At 41.5% G+C, this 18823-nt stretch overlaps 1 protein-coding gene across 2 annotated transcripts in view; it reads right to left on the bottom strand.

Annotated features, from left to right (window-relative positions):
• Nucleotides 1-1374: 1374 nt before the first annotated feature.
• The window catches only part of LOC121554667 (stromal interaction molecule 2-like), a 92293-nt gene continuing 74844 nt past the window's right edge, over nucleotides 1375-18823 (bottom strand). The window contains exons 3-12 of one of the 2 annotated variants that reach the window (XM_041868336.2): nucleotides 16617-16728; nucleotides 15904-16015; nucleotides 14398-14513; nucleotides 10622-10799; nucleotides 10179-10356; nucleotides 9315-9476; nucleotides 6328-6428; nucleotides 5571-5809; nucleotides 2888-3071; nucleotides 1375-2698 (exon numbers count right to left, since the gene is read on the bottom strand). In XM_041868336.2, the coding sequence (XP_041724270.1) occupies nucleotides 2095-2698; nucleotides 2888-3071; nucleotides 5571-5809; nucleotides 6328-6428; nucleotides 9315-9476; nucleotides 10179-10356; nucleotides 10622-10799; nucleotides 14398-14513; nucleotides 15904-16015; nucleotides 16617-16728 (1986 nt within the window). In that variant the 3' untranslated portion in view covers nucleotides 1375-2094. Of the gene's footprint in view, nucleotides 2699-2887; nucleotides 3075-5570; nucleotides 5810-6327; nucleotides 6429-9314; nucleotides 9477-10178; nucleotides 10357-10621; nucleotides 10800-14397; nucleotides 14514-15903; nucleotides 16016-16616; nucleotides 16729-18823 lie in introns of both variants that reach the window. The other variant, XM_041868334.2, reaches the window with a different exon arrangement.

Below are 18823 nucleotides of genomic sequence, written 5' to 3'. Positions count from 1 at the left end.
AGTGGGTCAGAAGATTACATACACTAAGTTGACTCTGCCTTTAAACAGCTTGGAAAATTCCAGAAAATTATGTCATAGCTTTAACAGCTTCTGATAGGCTAATTGACATTATTTGAGTCAATTGGAGGTGTACCTGTGTATGTATTTCAAGGCCTACGTTCAAACTCAGTGCTTCTTTGCTTGACATCATGGGAAAGTCTAAAGACATCAGTCAAGACCTCAGAAAATAAATGGTAGACCTCCACAAGTCTGGTTCATCCTTGGAGGCAAATTACCAAACGCCTGAAGGTACCACGTTCATTTGTACAAACAATAGTACACAAGTATAAACACCATGGGACCACACAGCTGTCATACCGCTCAGGAAGGAGACGCGTTCTGTCTCCTAGAGATTAACGTACTTTGGTGCAAAAAGTGCAAATCAATCCCAGAACAACAGCAAAGGACCTTGTGAAGATGCTGGAGGAAACAGGTACAAAAGTATCTATATCCACAGTAAAACGAGTCCTATATCGACATAAATTGAAAGGCCGCTCAGCAAGGAAGAAGCCACTGCTCCAAAACCGCCATAAAAAAGCCAGACTACGGTTCGCAACTGCAAATGGGGACAAAGATCATCGTTTTTTGAGAAATGTCCTCTGGTCTGATGAAACAAAAATAGAACTGTTTGGCCATAATGACCATCATGTTTGGAGGAAAAGGGGGTGACTTGCAAGCCGAAGAAAACCATCCCAACCGTGACGCATGGGGGTGGCAGCATCATGCTGTGGGGGTGCTTTGCTGCAGGAGGGCCTGGTGCACTTCACAAAATAGATGGCATCATGAGGAAGGAAAATTATGTGGATATATTGAAGCAACATCTCAAGACATCAGTCAGGAAGTTAAAGCTTGGTCGCAAATGGGTCTTCCAAATGGACAATGACCCCAAGCATACTTCCAAAGTTGTGGCAAAATGGCTTAAGGACAACAAAGTCAAGGTATTGGAGTGGCCATCACAAAGCCCTGACCTCAATCCTATAGAACATTTGTGGGCAGAACTGAAAAAGCATGTACGAGCAAGGAGGCCTACAAACCTGACTCAGTTACACCAGCTCTGTCAGGAGGAATGGGCCAAAATTCACCCAACTTATTGTGGGAAGCTTGTGGAAGGCTACCCGAAACATTTGATCCAAGTTAAACAATTTAAAGGCAATGCTACCAAATACTAATTGAGTGTATGTAAACTTCTGACCCACAGGGAATGTGATGAAATAAATAAAAGCTGAAATAAATCATTCTCTCTACAATTATTCTGACATTTCACATTCTTAAAATAAAGTGGTGATCCTAACTGACCTAAAACAGGGAATTTTTACTAGGATTAAATGTCAGGAATTGTGAAAACTGAGTTTAAATGTATTTGGCAAAGGTGTATGTAAACTTCCGACTTCAACTGTGTATATATATCATATAATCCATAGCGAAAGACATTGGAAAATGCTCCAAGCAATTTTGGCTGCAATAGGCTACCATGTGTCGCATCTCCAATGCCTCTCCCCATACATCATTCTCATCTCTACTGTACACATCAATATTTACTCAGCGAACAGCGGCGGTCCTTCCCCAGAAAACAGGAAAGCAGTAGTGCAACAAACTTTAGTAGTATTTTTTTTCTTCTGAAAAGCAATTTGTCAAGTACAAGCCCACGATATAAACCCCCTCAACCCCCAGATAGAACACGTGAAATTTCTTTTTTGGTTCTTTAACTAAAAAAGTACCAGAAGACGGTGAGTGAGCAGGCTCATGCTTTTCACGGTTGCCTGGGCGATGGCAGCTGGCATGACCCTTTACTTTTTTACCTTTCTGTGACTTTTGAAGGTTTATCTGTGAGGCTATGAGTGAGCAGAAACAATGAAATAAAAGGCATTATATTGAGGCGCCCAGACAAAGCTACATTCTGTCTTTGAAGAATAAAAAGGAAAAAGAGAAAGAAGGAACAATGGAACAAAAAAAATAGTTTTGGGTTCCGTTGACAACGTACATTTTTTATTAAGGCTAAAATGACTTAATCTTGATCCTTTTTTTGTCCCGTCCCCTCTCTCTCTCTGAGTACTACTACTTTTTCTTCTTGAACAAGCTCTTGATCTTGGACGAGGACCTCTTGGTCTTGTCTCCGTTGTCACAGGAGTCCTGAGAGGAGGTACTCTGTAGCTTCTGCTCCTTTCCCCCTGCCCCCCTGCCCTCATTGTCCAGTGAGGTGAGGGATGGGTAGTGCACCACCACCACCCCCCCTGCCCCCGTCATGCCTGCGGGCAGCTGGCCCATGCTATAGGACTTCTCCAGGATGCCGTTGAATACGGCCTTGTTGCCCGCCGTCGAGGTGGCGAAGGACATGCTGTGAGACTCTGGGATGGAGCCACGGGTGAGGTCGGGTGAGCCCTTGTGTTTGTGCGTGTGGGAGTGTGAGTGGTGCTCCAGGGCAGGGGAGGGGTTGGCCGAGGAGGGGGTCGTGGGGGACGCGGCTCCCCCTTGAGGAGGGGGTGAGTCCCGGATGTAAGTCTGAGGCTCTTGCTGGCTCAGCATCATCAGCTCTTCGCGGGAGATCTTGCGGTAGGGGGTCTCTGGGCCCGGCATGCAGGGGTTGGTATAGGACTGTTTCCGTCCCATGGAGGAGTTGAGAGAGTCTGTGTCTGATGACGTATCCTGAGTGTCCCTGTCCCTGAGAGCGAGAGAGAGAGAGAGAAGAGAGACAGCAGAGAAAGAGAGCAGCGAGACAGAGATAGTAAGAGAAATAGAAAATGTTACAACACAACTAATATCAGCACACATTCAAAGTCTTATATTCTAAATAAATTACCCTAAACTGATCCGGTATAAAAGAGGGCAGAGGTGGTGAAATGTAACATACCCCTTTCTCTCGATGAAGAGGATGTGTTCTTCTTCTCCCTCTGGGTGGTAGGAGAGGAGTGGGCTGGCTATAGAGAGCAGGTCAGGGTCGGCAGACATCATTGAAGGCTGCTGGGTGCTGTAGAGACTCCGGCGGGACCGACACAGGCTGCTGCTGCGCGTCAGAGGGGGCCGCATTATAGAGGCTGCTGGGAAATACCAGCGAGACGGGATGTAGGTTACACTGCCAGATGTGGTCATAACCATAGTCATACATATAGTACTCGGACTGAACACACACAACTTAAAACACACATTTTAAATCTATTTTAGCGTTGTTGAGGTAAAATCAGACGAAGTACACTCACATGCTGTACTGACCATCATCACTTTATAAATCAGATTACTTACTGTATATGAGTAACGCTGTAAAGTAACGTAACTTTTTCAAAAAAAAATTATTACAGTTACTTTATCAAACAATGCGCAATACTTTCACAATCATATCTCTACCGGGCCCATGTTTCCATGATCCGATCTCAACTTGTTTCTTCATTTAGTTCTCGAGCGAGCGGAGAAAGGCTGTTTGGAGAAATGTCAAGACAGCTGCTGTCCATAGAAATGTATAGAGGGAGCACCTATGATTTGTGCTATTGATAATTTATGTGATAGCAAATCCCATAGAGGGCCTTCCGTCTAATGGCAAGTGTGCCCTCTATACATCTCTATGGGACCGTGTGCCTGCGGTTTATAACCAGAACTGGCGGCTTGAGAAAATATTTTTAATGAAAAGATAGGAAATCTGTACAGATGTTTGACTTACAGTATATATAGCTAATGAAGCAGCCCATACAGTTGAAGTTGGAAGTTTACATACACCTTAGCCAAATACATTTAAACTCAGTTTTTCACAATTCCTGACATTTAATCCTAGTAAACATTCCCTGTTTTAGGTCAGTTATGATCACCACTTTATTTTAAGAATGTGAAATGTCAGAATAATAGTAGAGAGAATGATTTATTTCAGATTGTATTTCTTTCATAACATTCCCAGTGGGTCAGAAGTTTACATACACTCAATTAGTATTTTAATATTAAATTGTTTAACTTGGGTCAAACGTTTCGGGTAGCCTTCCACAAGCTTCTCACAATAAGTTGGGTGAATTTTGGCCCATTCCTCCTGACAGAGCTGGTGTAACTGAGTCAGGTTTGTAGCCCTCCTTGCTCGCACATGCTTTTTCAGTTCTGCCCACAAATGTTCTATAGGATTGAGGTCAGAGCTTTGTGATGGCCACTCCAATACCTTGACTTTGTTGTCCTTAAGCCATTTTGCCACAACTTTGGAATATGCTTAGGGTCATTGTCCATTTGGAAGACCCATTTGCGACCAAGCTTTAACTTCCTGACTGATGTCTTGATGTTGCTTCAATATATTCACATAATTTTCCTTCCTCATGATGCCATCTATTTTGTGAAGTGCACCAGTCCCTTCTGCAGCAAAGCACCCCCACAGCATGATGCTGCCACCCCGTGCTTCACAGTTGGGATGGTGTTCTTTGGCTTGCAAGCCCACCCTTTTTCCTCCAAACATAACGATGGTCATTATGGCCAAACAGTTCTATTTTTGTTTCATCAGACCAGGGACATTTCTCCAAAAAGTACGATCTTTGTCCCCATGTGCGGTTTTGGAGCAGTGGCTTCTTCCTTGCTGAGCGGCCTTTCAGGTTATGTCGATAAGGACTCATTTTACTGTGGATAGAGATAATTTTGTACCTGTTTCCTCCAGCATCTTCACAAGGTCCTTTGCTGTTGTTCTGGGATTGATTTGCACTTTTCGCACCAAAGTACATTCATCTCTAGGAGACAGAACGCGTCTCCTTCCTGAGCGGTATGACGGCTGCGTGTTCCCATGATGTTTATACTTGCATACTATTGTTTGTACAGATGAACGTGGTACCTTCAGGTATTTGGAAATTGCTCCCAAGGATGAACCAGACTTGTGGAGGTCTACAATTTTTTTCTTGGCTGATTTCTTTAGATTTTCCCATGATGTCAAGCAAAGAGGCCTTGAAATACATCCACAGGTACACCTCCAATTGACTCAAATTATGTCAATTAGCCTATCAGAAGCTTCTAAAGCCATGACATAATTTTCTGGAATTTTCCAAGGTGTTTAAAGGCACAGTCAACTTAGTGCATGTAAACTTCTGACCCACTGGAATTGTGATACAGTGAATTATAAGTGAAATAATCTGTCTTTAAACAATTGTTGGAAAAATTACTTGTGTCATGCACAAAGTAGATGTCCTAACCGACTTGCCAAAACTATAGTTTGTTAACAAGAAATTTGTGGAATGGTTGAAAAACGAGTTTTAATGACTCCAACCTAAGTGTATGTAAACTTCCGACTTCAACTGTATATAGCGCAGCATTTGTAGACTAGCACAGGAAAGCAGCGCCACAGATGAAAGGAGGAACTAGTGATCGCCTTGCTCCCTCTGACAGTCAAACAAACGGTGAGATTGATATTTTTTTCATGAAAGTAATAATATAATATAACGTGTTACTCTCTACAAAGTAATATTGCAAAGTAACGTGTTACTTTTGTTAAATGTAATGAGTAACAAGTGATCATACACTCACATTCAGTCACTTTACAACTCTAACTGGAGTATTTGCATTTCTGTGACAACCTCTATACTTACAGGTGAATTGTGGAATGATTGGAGGCGTGTCCTCGTCGAGGTCGTCCACCCCGCCCGCGATGGGGTAGGGGGGCACGGCGACGCGGGGCATGACCACCCAGCTGTGGTCGGAGTACAGGGTGGCGGTCAGGCTGGGCAGCCCAGAGTTGTGCACCAGGGGGAAGCCACACAGTTTCTCAATCTGCTGCCAGCGGTGGAGACGCTCCCTCAGGCAGGCCGTCACCTCCGACAGGGACTTCCTGGAACAATCAATCAATCAATCAAATCAAATGTATTTATAAAGCCCACTTTATATCAGTAGTTATCACAAAGTGCTTTTACAGCCAACAGGCCTAGACCCAAAACAGCAAGCAAAAGCAGAAGCACATTGATTGGTAAGGAAAAACTCCCTAGAAGGAAGAAATCTAAAGAGGCACCCAGTTCAGATTGGAGGTCCAACCTCTTCTGGCTGTAACAGGTAAACAACTGTCTTTATCCAGACATTACACTTGGGTTTTTGTGCTTATACCACTAATGCATGGACAACAAGTTATTGTAATAGGTATTGATACCCTAGGTAGACTTCGACATATGTGGGGATCCTGCTCGTCTCGATCAGTAATCAATAGCTAGTAAATCCCCAAGTCTTTCACATCAATTCAGCTCATGGACAAAGACATATGAGAAAATACAATGTGGGTGAGAGTGCGTATTTGTCTATGCGTGTGTGTGTCTGTTGTGTGAATGCGTGCGTGCATGTGTGTGTGTGTTATCCTACTTGGCCTCTAGGATCTTGTGGTCCACTTCATCCAGTGATGAACTGTGGGCGACGTGAAGTGTTCCAAACACAGAACTCCTCTTCTTTTTGATTTTCTCTGCCTGAAACCCATATGAAAAAATACTATAATATACTATGCTCTAAATACTGTAGTATTACTATATTTATGTAGTATAGTATTCACTGTAGTGTTTTTGCAGACATGCCTGTAGTATACCGTAATATTTACTGTAGTGTTTTTGGATATGACTGTAGTATACTATAGTATTCACTGTAGTGCTTTTGTGGGCATGACTGTAGTATACTGTAGTAAAGTTTATTATAGTATAAATACTGTAGTATTACTATAGTATATACTATAGTAATTATTGCAGTGTTTTTGCAGATATTACTGTAGTATTTACTATATAGTGTTTTTTGTTTTATTATCTTTGACATAAAAGTGGGGGCTTTCTCCTTGATGAAACCTTGATTTTTTTCCCCCCATAACCTGTAAGACTGGGACTGAATGGATAGTTCAGAGCTTCTGCTCTTTTCTATAACCTGTAGGGAACACAATATGTGGTCTATACTTGGCATGTAGGTTTCTCACTTGTGGGTGGCACACATTGAGATATGGAGGATGAGAATGGGTGGAGCATATTCAAATTAAATAATGTAGTATTACTATAGTTTAAAAACATTGTGTTTTAGCTGACATTACTGTAGTATTTACTACAGTGGTTTTTTGCGGATAATACTGTAGTATTTAATGTAGTATAATACAGTGTACTACAAAATTCTATAGTAAGCACTACACTGTTGAGGGATACTACATACAGTGTGTAGTATAGTATTCTACAGTATACTACAACATTCTACAGTAAGCACTACACATGATCGAGGGATACTAAAGTGTAGTATAGTATTCTATATTACAAACCGGGTAGTTTGGCTCTGGATGCTGATTGGCTGAAAGCTGTGGTATATTGCCCATATACCACACCCCATCGGGCCTTATTGCTTAAGTGTACTACAGTTTACTACAGAATACTGTTTGTGGGAACAAAGAAATACACACTATATGAATATTATATGGTAACACTATCATCACTGAATGCATATCATCCAATATTTGCTGTCTATACTACAATAAAACATCAGTGCCTTCTCTTTCCCAATTTCTGCCCAGTTTAGCTGTTGTTCATGAATAAATTAAACAATGCTACATCTCTTGCCAAGACCACAATCTGTTGGCTGGAGCAGAAACAGACTGGTATCCAGGCAATCCTACATGCACTAATATACATTACATGGCCAAAAGTATGTGGAGACACCTTCAAATTAGTGGCTTCGGCTATTTCAGCCACACCTGTTGCTGACAGGTGTATAAAATCAAGCACACAGCCATGCAATCTCCATAGACAAACATTGGCAGTAGAATGGCCTGTACTGAAGAGCTCAGTGACTTTCAACGTGGCACCGTCATAGTCAGTTTGTCAAATGTCTGCCTTGCTAGTAGAGCTGCCCCAGTCAACTGTAAATGCTGTTATTGTGAAGTGGAAATGTCTAGGAGCAACAATGGCTCAGCCGCAAAGTGGTAGGCCACACAAGCTCACAGAACGGAACCGCTGAAGTGCGTAGCGTGTAAAAATCATCTGTCCTCGGTTGCAACACTCACTACCGAGTTCCAAACGGCCTCTGTAAGCAATGTCAGCACAAGAACTGTTCGTCGGGAGCTTCATGAAATGGCTTTCCATGGCCGAGCAGTCGCACATAAGCCTAAGATCACCATGCGCAATGCCAAGTGTCGGCTGGAATGGTGTAAAGCTCCCTGTTATTGGACTCTGAAGCAGTGGAAACAGGTTCTCTGGAGTGATGAATCACGCTTCACCATCTGGCAGTTGGATGGACAAATCTGGGTTTGGTGGATGCCAGGAGAATACTACCTGCTCAAATGCATAGTCCCAACTGTAAAGTTTGGTGGAAGAGGAATAATGGTCTGGGGCTGTTTTTCATGGTTCGGGCTAGGCCCTTTAGTTCCAGTGAAGGGAAATATTAACGCTACAGTATTCAATGACATTCTAGACCATTCTGTGCTTCCAACTTTGTGGCAACAGTTTGGGGAAGGCCCTTTCCTGTTTCAGCATGACAATGCCCCCGTGCACAAAGCGAGGTCCATACAGAAATGGTTTGTCGGGATCGGTGTGGCAGAACTTGACTGGCCTGCACAGAGCCCTGACCTCAACACCATCGAACACCTTTGGGATGAATTGGTATGCCGACTGCGAGCCAGACCTAATCGCCCAACATCAGTGCCTGACCACACTAATGCTCTTGTTGCTGAATGGAAGTAAGTTCACGCAGCAATGTTCCAACATCTAGCGGAAATCCTTCCCAGAAGAGTGGAGGCTGTTATAACAGCAAAGGGGGTACCAACTCCATATTAATACCCATGATTTTGGAATGAGATGTTCGACGAGCAGGTGTCCACATACCTTTGGCCATGTAGTGTACAATCCGGTGTCCTACAGAGACTAGTTTTATCAATAAGTCCTCAAATTTGGCCAAGAGGTCAAATATGACCACATCTACTTTAATGAGAGCAACATATTGCTGTGCCTCAGTGTGTGCTTTCACAGTTTCGCAGTTAATTGACTTCTGGAATTGTCTGATGAGTCATTCTCACTGCAAGTTACAAAGGCAAAAACAAACAATGCAATTAAAAAGTAATTTAGCTGTATCATCCCCAAAAATGTTTTGGGGAATAAAGCTTTAATTTTGTTTCTGTGTGCATGTGTCTGTGCGTGTTTTCAGACATTTTCAATTACACAAGTGCAAAAGGCTTATTTCCATATTGCACCTTAAAATGTAACACTCAACTTATTTACAAATTCAGAACCCAATGAACCAACCCATTACATCCCCAAAATCACCCTAAACCTGCTCCTACTTAAACTTGACACTGTCTCCTAGGAAGTGATGTCATTTGGTCTCCAGGAAGTTACCTCTTCCTTAGCGACAGTGAGCTGTAGCTCTGCGCTATGTTTCTTGATGTTGTAGTATTGGACCTCCACCTCGTGGGTGAGTTGTAGCCACATCTGTAGGGCCTCTGGCACCGACCACTCTGTCTGCATCTCCTTCTCCGCCCGCTTCAGGGCCATACGCACCTGGGGACAGGAGGGGGGGGCACATTTAGGCGTCGCACACACATGGAATAATATTAAAACATGGCATAAAAGTGTACTGTATTGTACATAAGTAGTCTCTCTAGACAGACGGGTTGCCTCCCACATTGTAGCAATGTTCCGGCTTACATGTTTGTACGGATACAACGTCAGTTTAGCATAGAGGAACTACGTCACTGGCTATGTCACTGCCCTATCCGCTTGTTGCCCACGTAGCTAGCAAGATGAAGATCACAGAGGTTATTTTTAATGAGTGCATTTTGCAAGTGGCTAGTTTGCATCAACTACCTTCGTTAAAAACTCTGTTTTTAATTATTTGACTATGTCTCTGTTGTAAATGTTTTGTGGCCAAACTGGTGGCAGTTGTGAAGAAGACATTAGTTGGAGGAGTTAATTGCATATTATGTCATTGTTGATTCAAGTCTTTTTTCATGAATTATTCTATTTGCTCGTGAACCATATGGTTTATCCACTAGAAACTCATGGAAAATATGGACACAGATATAATATTAAGAAAAAAAACATATTTTATATGATGAAAATAAAATAAACTTAAAATAATTTAAGTATAAATTAGCAAAGTTTCCATAAATTACATTTTACTTACCAAAATTGCTGACAATTCTGGTAACTTTGGTCGTTTTCTACCTTAATGATGTGCAACACACTCTCCATGGTTCCTACCTGCACCAGCTCCTCCTCAGCATATTTGAGGCGGCTGAGCTCACATTCTGCCCCCTGGCGGAGCTCACGGAGGCGGTACGACTCCTTCTTGGCCCCACTGATCTCATCCCTCATCTTCTGCTCCAGGTTCTGCTTCTCCACCGCCACCGTGCGGTTCTCCTCCTGGGCCTTTTCGAGGCTGGAGGGGGTTGAGAGAGAGACAGAGAGAGAGACAGGGTTAGAACCTCTTATATAACATGATCACTTAAAGTTAAATTCATTTAACTTAATTAATAATTCTTCAGACTTCATACCATACACCAAACATACAACATCAGAGCCAATAGACAACTAAACCCTGTGTATGCCATTTGTAAATCATCTTTAAAACAATTGTAAACCAACTAAAAACCATCATTAAACACCTTTTACAAACCATTCATAAATAGCATCAGGCTACATACCGTCCCTGAAGGTCCATGAGGCTCTGCTCAGCACTCTGCAGGCTCTCCAAGTCCTTCATCATCTGACCCATGTGCACCTTGGAAGACTTGTTCTGGATGTAGGCGAACCAGCAGCCCCCTATCCCGATCACTATAGATACCATCAACACAAAGTCCTTCATCCAGTTGTGTTGTGGACCTGAGGGGGGAGAGTGAGTGAATGAGGAAATACCCTGTGCAAGGTACATCATCCTACGTCATACTTCCAGGGCCATGTCCCGGGTCTTTTGAATGAGCTCCAAGATTATCGTTAAATTCATGAAAGTTGCTACATCATTTTTTAAAAACGTATTAATGTATAATACACTACTGTTCAAAAGTTTGGGGTCCAATTTTTTTGTCCATTAAAATAACATCAAATTGATCAGAAATACAGTGTAGACATTGTTAATGTTGTAAATGGCTATTGTAGCTGGAAACTGCAGATTTTTTTATGGAATATCTACATAGGCGTACAGAGGCCCATTATCAGCAACCATCAGTCCTGTGTTCCAGTGGCACGTTGTGTTTGCTAATCCAAGTTTATAATTTTAAAAGGCTAATTGATCATTTAGAAAACCCTTCTGCAATTATGTTAGCACAGCTGATTAAAGAAGCAATAAAACTGGCCTTCTTGAGACTAGTTGAGTATTTGGAGCATCAGCAATTTGATGTTATTGTAATGGACAAAAAAAAAGTTTTTCTTTCGAAAACAAGGACATTTCTAAGTGACCCCAAACTTTTGAACGGTAGTGTATGTAAATAAGATATTTCTGTTAAATTTTTTGTAAATTTGCTAAATTTCTAAAAACCTGTTTTCGCTTTGTCATTATGAGGTATTGTGTGTAGATTGATGAGGAAAATAATGTAATCCATTTTAGGATAAGGCTGTAACGTAACAAAATGTGGAAAAAGGTTGTCTGAATACTTTCCGAATGCACTGTATATACAATTATATTCGTATTTGTGTATTGATTTACTCATACCCGATGCCTTTTATCAAAATATTTGACACTCAAGAAGTAAGACACGTTAGAAATGTCTAATTTGAACTACATTTCCTGCAGTGTTGTTAGCATGCTGGAGCATTCCTGCTCGAGCTGAGGACTTAGTTACTGGCCATTTGATGTATATTATATTTGATTACACAGGTTTTTTTTTCTACTGAACATTGCCAACCAGTTCTTTATGAAAATGCACAAAAAAATAAGTGTTTTTGTAGACCGGCAAGTTGTCGAAAGATTTGTAGTTCATGTGTGTAGTTCTAATGAAACGATTGTAACTATTCGGCTTTGTGCTTCTTTTTGGGCGACAAATACATTGAAAACCGGCATAGGGTAAGTACATTCATACGAAAACACATACAGTGCCTTCAGAAAGTATTCACACACCTTGACTTTTTACACATTTGGTTGTGTTACAGCCTCAATTTAAAATTAGATTTCTTGTCACTGGCCTACACACAATACCACAATGTCAAAGTGGAATTATGTTTTTAGAAATGTTTACAAATTAATTGAAAATGTAAAGCTGAAATATCTTGAGTCAATTAGTATTCAACCCCTTTGTTATGGCAAGCCTAAATAAGTTCAGAAGTAAACATTTGCTTAACAAGTCACATAATAAGTTGCATGGACTCACTCTGTGTGAAATAATAGGGTTTAACATGATTTTTGAATGACTACCTAATCTCTGTATCCCACTCATACAATTATCTGTAAGGTCCCTTAGTCAAAGCAGTGAATTTTCAAACACAGATTCAACCACAAAGACCAGGGAGGTTTTCCAATGCCGACATTGAATAACCATTTGAGCATGTTGAAGTTATTCATTACACTTTGGATGGTGTATTACCCGGTGTATTACCCGGACTATTTGCACTGCCCCCCCACCCCATCCTTTTTATGCTGCTGCTACTCTGTTAAGTATTTATGCACAGTCACTTTAACTCTACCCACATGTACATATTACCTCAACTACCTCAACTAGCCGGTGCCCCCGCACATTGACTCTGCAACGGTACCCCCCTGTATATATAGCCTCCCTACTGTCACTTTATTTTACTTCTGCTCTTTTTTTTCTCAAAACTTTTTTTTGTTGTTGTTTTATTTTTACTTTTTTTGTTTAAAATAAATGCACTGTTGGTTAAGGGCTGTAAGTAAGCATTTCACTGTAATGTCTGCACCTGTTGTATTCGGCGCATGTGACCAATAAAATTTGATTTGATTTGATTAAATATACCCAGTCACTAAAAAGATACAGGCGTCCTTACTAATTCAGTTGCCAGAGAGGAAGGAAACCGCTCAGGGATTTCATCATGAGGCCAATGGTGACTTTAAAACAGTTACAGAGTTTAATGACTGTGATAGGAGATAACTGAGGATGGGCTGAACAACATTGCAGTTACTCCACAACACTAACCTAATTGACAGAGTGAAAAGAAGGAAGCCTGTACAGAATAAAAATATTCCAAAACATGCATTCTGTTTTCAAAAAGGCACTAAAGTAATACTGCAAAAAAAATTGCCAAAGCAATTCACTTTCTGTCCTGAATACAATTGTTATGTTTGGAGCGAAGCACAGTCAAAATCCTACAGGAAAACCTGGTTCAGTCTGCTTTCCATCAGACACTGGGAGATTAATTCACCTTTCAGCAGGACAATAACCTAAAACACAAGGCCAAATCTACACTGGAGTTGCTTACCAAGAAGACAGTGAATGTTCCTGAGTGGCCTAGTTACAGTTTTGACTTAAATAAGCTTGAAGAATTTTGAAAAGAATAATGGGCAGATATTGTACAATCCAGGTGTGCAAAGCTCTTAAAGACTTACCCAGAAAGATTCACAGCTTTAATCGCTGCCAAAGGTGATTCTAGCATGCCTTGACTCAGGGGTGTGAATACTTATGTAAATTAGATATTTCTATTTCATTTTCAATACATTTGCAAACATTTCTAAGACCATATTTTTACTTTGTCATTATGGGGTATTGTGTGTAGACGGGTGAGATTATTATTATTATGTTTAATCCATTTTGAATTCAGGCTGTAACACAACAAATGTAGAATAAGTCAAGGGGTATGAATACCTTCTGAAGGAACTGTATATATTTTTTAATCAAATTAAAATGTAGTATATAAAGTTATTTAGAATGTCATATTATATTAATTTGCCATTCAATGTGAAAGGTTTGAATGAAATATAGACCTACTACTTCTATATTCTCATACTCAAATAAGTATTTTTACATTCATCATCAGCCTTACGGTTTCCAATGTTCGTGATAGGTCAACATTTCATCGGGGGCAGGAATAGAGAATCTAGACCAGTTGTCTGGCATCATAATCACTTGGCACAGTAACAACGAGAGATCAACTGATCTGCTGGTTTAACCTTGTGGGTTTTTCGTTGCAATCAAGCTTAGTTTAGCCCGCAGGTGCATATAATCTCCAGTCTGTAGCATTTTAAGAAATCCAGCAATAACCTGCAGGAGCAGGTTAAGTTCTGCCTGTTCATTGCAATCGAGCCAGTGCATTTAGCAAAAAAACTGATTTCATACACATCTAAAATCTATGAATTAAAAATCTGAGAATAGTAATATTTTACACACATGAAGGTACCCATAAGCAATCATTTCCGATGAAAAAACACGTGAAACATTGGTGGATATAGCATTTTGGAAATAAACTATTCACTTGTTCATCATTTCCTTGATGTTTGATAAATACTGTTGCCAAACAGACACACATACATACTTACGTAAGGGAGGGCCGAAGAGCACAGCGTCTAGTGCTTTTAGATTTAGCTTCTGTTTGTGCCGCTGGTCTAATATCTTTAGCTGACCTGACATAAACGACGGTTCGTTCGCCGCTAATCTGAAATAGAGAGAGAAAGAATGGATTGGTGAGGGTTGGGAATGTTTTCACAAGAACTATACTATATTTGTTTGAGAACTTGTTCAACCATGCATACATACATGTCCAAGTAAGCAAACGTGTGTGTTTCTGTATCTCGTATCATGTGTTAAATGGCCATTGGTGTGTGTGTGTGTGTCAGAACGTGCCTGCGTACTCGTGTCACCACCACCATCTTAAACTGGATCAGACAACATGGCAGCCAACGACACCTGATCCACTGCTGTGACATCATTTCATGAGTCAGTGCCCGCAGGTACGGGGAGGTAACACAACACCCCTGACCCCCTAGACGCCCCCCCTCCCATCCCCCTCAACTCCCTTCCACCCTCCTCTATCCCCCCTCCCACTCTATTCTTTTCATGTACTCATTCTATACATACGTCGAGCTAGCAGTGAATCTCATTCCTAAAGAGCTTCTAATATAACCGCTCTAACTCATATTGATGACATCTAAATAGGTGGTTTCAAGTTCGGGGTCATGATAAAAACTGGGGTGTAAGTACACTAAATTGCACTAATGTGACTACATGGGTAGGGAGATTTTGTGTCAGTCGAAGCGGGTATATGGTGTATGTGTGTGTGTGTGTGTGTGTGCGTGCATGTGTTTGAGCGTGCCTTTGTGCGTGTGTCTCTGTCACGTTTGTTAGTTTCTTTCCCATTCCACCTGCACTACCTCACATATCCAGCAGTCAGCAGCGTTGGTCTGAGTAGCATTGCGCGTGCACATTTGTTTTGTGGCTCTTATCATAGAATTACATATAGAATCACCTAATGTAGTATGATCTCCATGGGCCTAGTAGACATAGTAAAGATTTGGCATATAACTTTTATAATTGTTTCATGTATTACCTTTTCATGTGGCATAAACACAACCAGTCGATGTTTTCATCGGATTGTCAAACAATCACTTTAAAAGGCACTCCTGTTGGCTACCCGTGCACATTTGTCCACTCACAAAATAACTGTGCACCCACAATTTGATGAATGTAAAGAGACATCTGTTACAAAACAACTAAAAGTGTTATGACATTCTGCGATTGTCATTAGGCCCACTACAAGTTTCAAGTTTTATTAGTCGTATGTACGGGATACAAATGGTATACATCGTCCAACGAAATGCTTACTTGCAAGTTCCTTCTCGACAATACAACAACAATAAGAAATAATAAGAATATGAAGAGAAAGTAAATGGCTTTGTAGAATTGATGCGTCCACTGCTGTACTCGTGCGTCTCGATCTGGGCCACTTATCTCTGCCTTGGCAAAATGTTAGTGCTCTCCTCGAACCTCAACTCAATTTGGAGGGTATACTGAGGTGTACTCTATTTGTAGTGTGATAAAGTGCTCACCGAGGCAGAGTGTTTCCGTTGATCCGGAAGTCTCTGAAGTTCCTCTCATACTGAGGCAGCTCCACCGACTCCTTAAGCCACTGGACTGTGTCCTCCGTCGTCCAGTTATGAACTACAGAGGGAGAGGGAGAGAGAGAGAGAGAGAGAGAGCTGCATTTCCTGACAAAATATAAAAAATATAAAACAATTAGTGTCATTCCCCAAATTTGAAACCCTTATTCAAGATTTCAAAGACCTCTCTGATGAGAATAGGCTACCCGTCCTGTTGGGGGAGGACGCAGAGAGCTGTGGGTTGGCAGCCCACTATATTGCTGCCTTGCATCAAATGAGGGACAGTGTCTGACAGACCAACCAACCTGCACATGTCCTCTATGCCATTGTTATTGTTATTGTTCAATGTATGGTTATTTTGACCCTTGATTATTGTTGTTACTGTTGTCCCTTTGACAATATTGATTATTTTAATTATGTTAATACTGTGGATCTCCCAAAGTACGCTTTGGCAAAATGTACATTGTTACGTCATGCCAATAAAGCGAATTGAAATGAGAGAGACAGAGAGAGAATGTTAGTTACACCATGTCCTTCCATTTAACATTTGTCTTCCCTACCTACCTCCAGTATCCCAATCCCTACTTCCCTCCCTCTCTCGCCTCCTCCCTTCCTCTTTCTAACCCTCCCTCCATCCTTCTGTCCTTCCATCTCTCTCCTACCTTCAGAGGTTTTCCATCCCTTCCACAGCTCCTCCACAGTGATGTGTTGGTCTTCTCTGTGCAGGTTACTGTGTTTGTTGGTTTGTTGTTGCTTCATATCTTCTCTAATAAACTGCAAGAAGAAAAACACATTTAGTTATTATTACTGGTTATCCCATGCAGTGTATATATAGCATTGTATTGTTATAGACTGCAATCAAATTGACACAGTTAACATCGACTAAATTAAGTTAAATGCAGGATGGGAGTTACAGTGAGGGAAACAAGTATGTGATCCCCAGCTGATTTTGTACGTTTGCCCACTGACAAAGAAATGATCAGTCTATCATTTTAATGGTAGGTTTATTTGAACAGTGAGAGACAGAATAACAACAACAAAATCCAGAAAAACGCATGTCAAAAATGTTATAAATTAATTTGCATTTTAATTAGGGAAATATGTATTTGACCTCCTCTCAATCAGAAAGATTTCTGGCTCCCAGGTGTCTTTTATACAGGTAACGAGCTGAGATTAGGAGCACACTCTTAAAGGGAGTGTTCCTAATCTCAATTTGTTACCTGTATAAAAGACACCTGTCCACGGAAGCAATCAATCAATCAGATTCCAAACTCTCCACCATGGCCAATACCAAAGAGCTCTCCAAGGATGTCAGGGACAAGATTGTAGACAAGGCTACAAGACCATGGCCAAGCAGGTTGGTGAGAAGGTGACAACAGTTGGTTCGATTATTCGCAAATGGAAGAAACACAAAATAACTGTCAATCTCCCTCAGCCTGGGGCTCCATGCAAAATCTCACCTTGTGGAGTTAGAATAATCATGAGAACGGTGAGGAATCAGCCCAGATCTACACGGAGGATCTTGTCAATGATCTCAAGGCAGCTGGGACCATAGTCACCAAGAAAACAATTGGTAACACACTACGCCGTGAAGGACTGAAATCCTGCAGCGCCCGCAAAGTCCCCCTGCTCAAGAAAGCACATATACAGGCCCATCTGAAGTTTGCCAATGAACATCTGAATGATTCAGAGGAGAACTGGGTGAAAGTGTTGTGGTCAGATGAGACCAAAATCAAGCTCTTTGGCATCAACTCAACTCGCCGTGTTTGGAGGAGGAGGAATGCTGCCTATGACCCCAAGAACACCATCCCCACCGTCAAACATGGAGGTGGAAACATTATGCTTTGGGGGTGTTTTTCTGCTAAGGGGACAAGACAACTTCACCGCATCAAAGGGACGATGGACGGGGCCTTGTACCGTCAAATCTTGGGTGAGAACCTCCTTCCCTCAGCCAGGGCATTGAAAATGGGTCGTGGATGGGTATTCGAGCATGACAATGACCCAAAACACACCGCCAAGGCAACAAAGGAGTGGCTCAAGAAGAAGCACATTAAGGTCCTGGAGTGGCCTAGCCAGTCTCCAGGCCTTAATCCCATAGAAAATCCGTGGAGGGAGCTGAAGGTTCGAGTTGCCAAACGTCAGCCTCGAAACCTTAATGACTTGGAGAAGATCTGCAAAGAGGAGTGGGACAAAATCCCTCCTGAGATGTGTGCAAACCTGGTGGCCAACTACTAGAAACGTCTGACCTCTGTGATTGCCAACAAGGGTTTTGCCACCAAGTACTAAGTCATGTTTTGCAGAGGGGTCAAATACTTATTTCCCTCATTAAAATGCAAATCAACATTTTAGACATGCATTTTTCTGGATATTTTTGTTGTTATTCTGTCTCTCACTGTTAAAATAAACCTACCATTAGAATTATAGACTGATCATTTCTTTGTCAGTGGGCAAACGTACAAAATCAGCAGGGGATCAAATACTTTTTTCCCTCACTGTATGACATTGCAGAGAACCCTGAACAACACCAGACATGACTTTCAGTGTAATGTTAGATCTAGTCGTTGTCTTTCTATGGTCAGGCTACAGGTATTTGATGTTTGAGAAGTCTGGACCCAGTCACAGCCCACAGGGCAAACTCCACAACACACATTCACTCTTTTCTTCCTTTTTAGGAGAGGGAGGGAGGGAACACACACGGTCTGGTTTGAATGAATAAAGACAGGTCTATTGCTGCAAGAGACAGCTGATCTAGAATCAGCTCACAGAGTGACCGCTCTGATATGAATGAATAGAGACAGGCCTGCTACAAGTGATCCTAGAAATACTGAGTCATTGTAGCAACTATGAAACTAATTGAATGCAGTAAGGC

Source organism: Coregonus clupeaformis, chromosome 39 (assembly GCF_020615455.1).
Source record: "Coregonus clupeaformis isolate EN_2021a chromosome 39, ASM2061545v1, whole genome shotgun sequence".
In the NCBI taxonomy this organism is placed as follows: domain Eukaryota; kingdom Metazoa; phylum Chordata; class Actinopteri; order Salmoniformes; family Salmonidae; genus Coregonus; species Coregonus clupeaformis.
This window is presented reverse-complemented; position numbering and strand designations above follow the sequence as displayed.